This window comes from Nansenia antarctica (genome assembly GCF_963989245.1).
Source record: "Nansenia antarctica genome assembly, chromosome: 3".
NCBI lineage: Eukaryota > Metazoa > Chordata > Actinopteri > Argentiniformes > Microstomatidae > Nansenia > Nansenia antarctica.
Window position 1 is genome coordinate 32,597,061 of NC_137688.1, and position 2,500 is coordinate 32,599,560.

Sequence of the window (2,500 nt, forward strand, 5' to 3'; positions counted from 1 at the left end):
CCTCTCTCCCCCTGTGTCTTCCTCCAACTCTGTGTGTGTGTGTGTGTGTGTGTGTGTGTGTGTGTGTGTGTGTGTGCGGCAAGCTACCATGCAAGGCGATGGCCCGCTCATTGGGAGCAATTTTGACGTTCAGTGTCTTGACCAAGGACACCTCGACATGTGGCCAGCCGGGGTTCGAACCACCCATCTGGTGACCTGCCGATCATTATACGCCGGCTCCACCTCCTGCTCCACAGCCGCCCCCTGTGTGAGTGTGTGTGTGTATGTGTGTGCGTGTGTGTGTTGGTGTGTAAGCGTGCGTCTGCGCGTGCGTCCATGCGTGCGTGTGTGTCCGTGCAAGTGTGTCTGTGTGTGTCTATGTCTGTGCACATTTGTGTGTGTGTGTGTGTGTGTGTGTGTGTGTGTGTCTCTGCAGACCTGACCTGCTCCCCACACACACACACACACACACACAGGGAGGTATTAGCAGGGTTGTTTCCATTGGAGCGTTTCTGCCTGGTCAGCATTCCATTTATCAGACAGCCAGGCAGCACAAACAAACACTCCAGGATGAATCACACACACACACACACACTCCGAACTACACACTCACCACCCTGTGCCTACCTACGCACACTGTGCCTACCTACCTGCTGATTGAATAGGCACTGACTGAAAATACATCACACACACACACACACACACACACACACACACACACCCACATACACACACTCAGTCTTGAGGCTGTACGGTAACAATACCCACCAGGGTGACGTACCAGAGGGATCTCCTCCCTCCCCTCCTCCCCTCCCTCCCTCCCTCCCTCCCTCCCTCCCTCCCCTTCCCTGTTTGACTAATAGGGGACAGAGAGATCTCTCCCCCCTCCTCCCTCCCTCCCTCTCCCCCTCCCTCCCCTTCCCTGTTTGACTAATAGGGGACAGAGAGATCTCTCCTCCCCTCCTCCCCTCCCTCCCTCCCTCCCTCCCTCCCTGTATGACTAATAGGGTACAGGGGTGTAGTGATCTTTAGTGAGCCCTCCTGGGTCGTAGCAGCAGTACCTTTAGGTCTGTCAGAACCAGACCAGTACCAGGGGACTGGCCCACCAAAGTCACCCTGTCTCTCTCTCTTTCTCTGTCTCTATATGTCTCTGTGTCTCTGTCTCTCTCTCTCTCTCTCTCTCTCACTGTCTCTCTCTGTCTCTCTGTGTCTCTGTCTCTGTCTCTCCCCTCTCTCTCTCTCTCCTCCCTCTCTCTCTCTCTCCTTCTCTCTCGCTCTCTCCTTCCCTCCCTCCCTCTCTCCCTCCCTCCCTCTCAAACCGGACCTCTCAGCATGTCTATTGTTATTGATGTGTGAATGGAACAGGACAGGGAATGTCGTGATGATTCCATCTGTCCTGCAATGTGTTGACTTTAGTATTCTGTTCCTCCAGCCTGCCTGTGTAGTAGTCAGGTCTGTCAGGTCTGGTGTTTAATGCTCATTAACACGTCTCTGGTCTGTTTACTCTGTTATTTACCAGGTTTAACCGACTGTAAACACATATTAGTTTGACATTTTTTCGATTGACCCGCACGTTATTTTTTTAAAGACACCGTCCACGTTGTTTCAGCAGGACGAGTCGGCTAGCTCGCTGTAGCAGTAAAACAACATAACGCTTTCCTTCTCCTCTCCTCTCCTCTCCTCTCCTCTTCTCTTCTCTCCTCTCCTCTCCTTTCCTCTCCTCTCTCCACTTCTCTCCTCTTCTCCCCTCTCCTCTCCTCTCCTCTCCTCTCTCCTCCTCTCCTCTCTTCTCTCCTCCTCTCCTCTCTTCTCTCCTCCTCTCCTCTCTTCTCTCCTCCTCTCCTCTCCCTCTCTTCTCTCCTCTCCTCTCCTCTCCTGTCCTCTCTTCTCTCCTCTCCTCTCCTCTCTTCTTCTCTCCTCTCCTCTCCTCTCTCCTCTCTTCTCTCCTCTCTCCTCTCCATTCTTCTCTCCTCCTCTCCTCTCCTCTCCTCTCCTCTCTTCTCTCCTCTCCTCTCCTCTCTTCTCTCCTCTCCTCTCATCTCCTCTCCTCTCGTCTCCTCTCTTCTCTCCTCTCCTCCTCTCCTCTCCTCTCGTCTCCTCTCTTCTCTCCTCTCCTCCTCTCTCCTCTCCTCTCTACTCTCCTCTGTCCTCTCTGCAGGTTGTCGGGGATGAACGTGCCCTCGCCGATCGTCAGCAACAAGAACTGGCTGCGGCTTCACTTTGTCACCGATAGCAACCATCGATACAGAGGCTTCAGCGCCCATTACCAAGGTAAGCCCTGCCGCTTCAATCACTGCCCAGGTGAGAGGGGAGAGAGAGAGAAGGATGGAGGGAGGGAGGGAGGGAGGGAGGGAGGGAGGATGAGAGAGGCCCATTAGAGGATAGACAGAGAGAGAGAAGGAGGGAGGGGTATGGGGGAGAGAGTGGAAGAGGGAGGGGGGGGGGGGGGGTGGTGGACAGAGAAAGACAGGGGGAAGAGAGGACAGGGGGAAGAGAGATAGATAGAAAGAGAGAGAGAGAG

At 54.2% G+C, this 2,500-nt stretch overlaps 1 protein-coding gene across 1 annotated transcript in view; it reads left to right on the top strand.

Annotated features, from left to right (window-relative positions):
- LOC308153999 (CUB and sushi domain-containing protein 3-like) overlaps positions 1-2,500 on the top strand; it is a 504,776-nt gene that overhangs the window by 221,274 nt on the left and 281,002 nt on the right. The window contains 1 exon segment of the mRNA XM_080527180.1: positions 2,138-2,250. Coding sequence (XP_080383306.1) covers positions 2,138-2,250 — 113 coding nt within the window.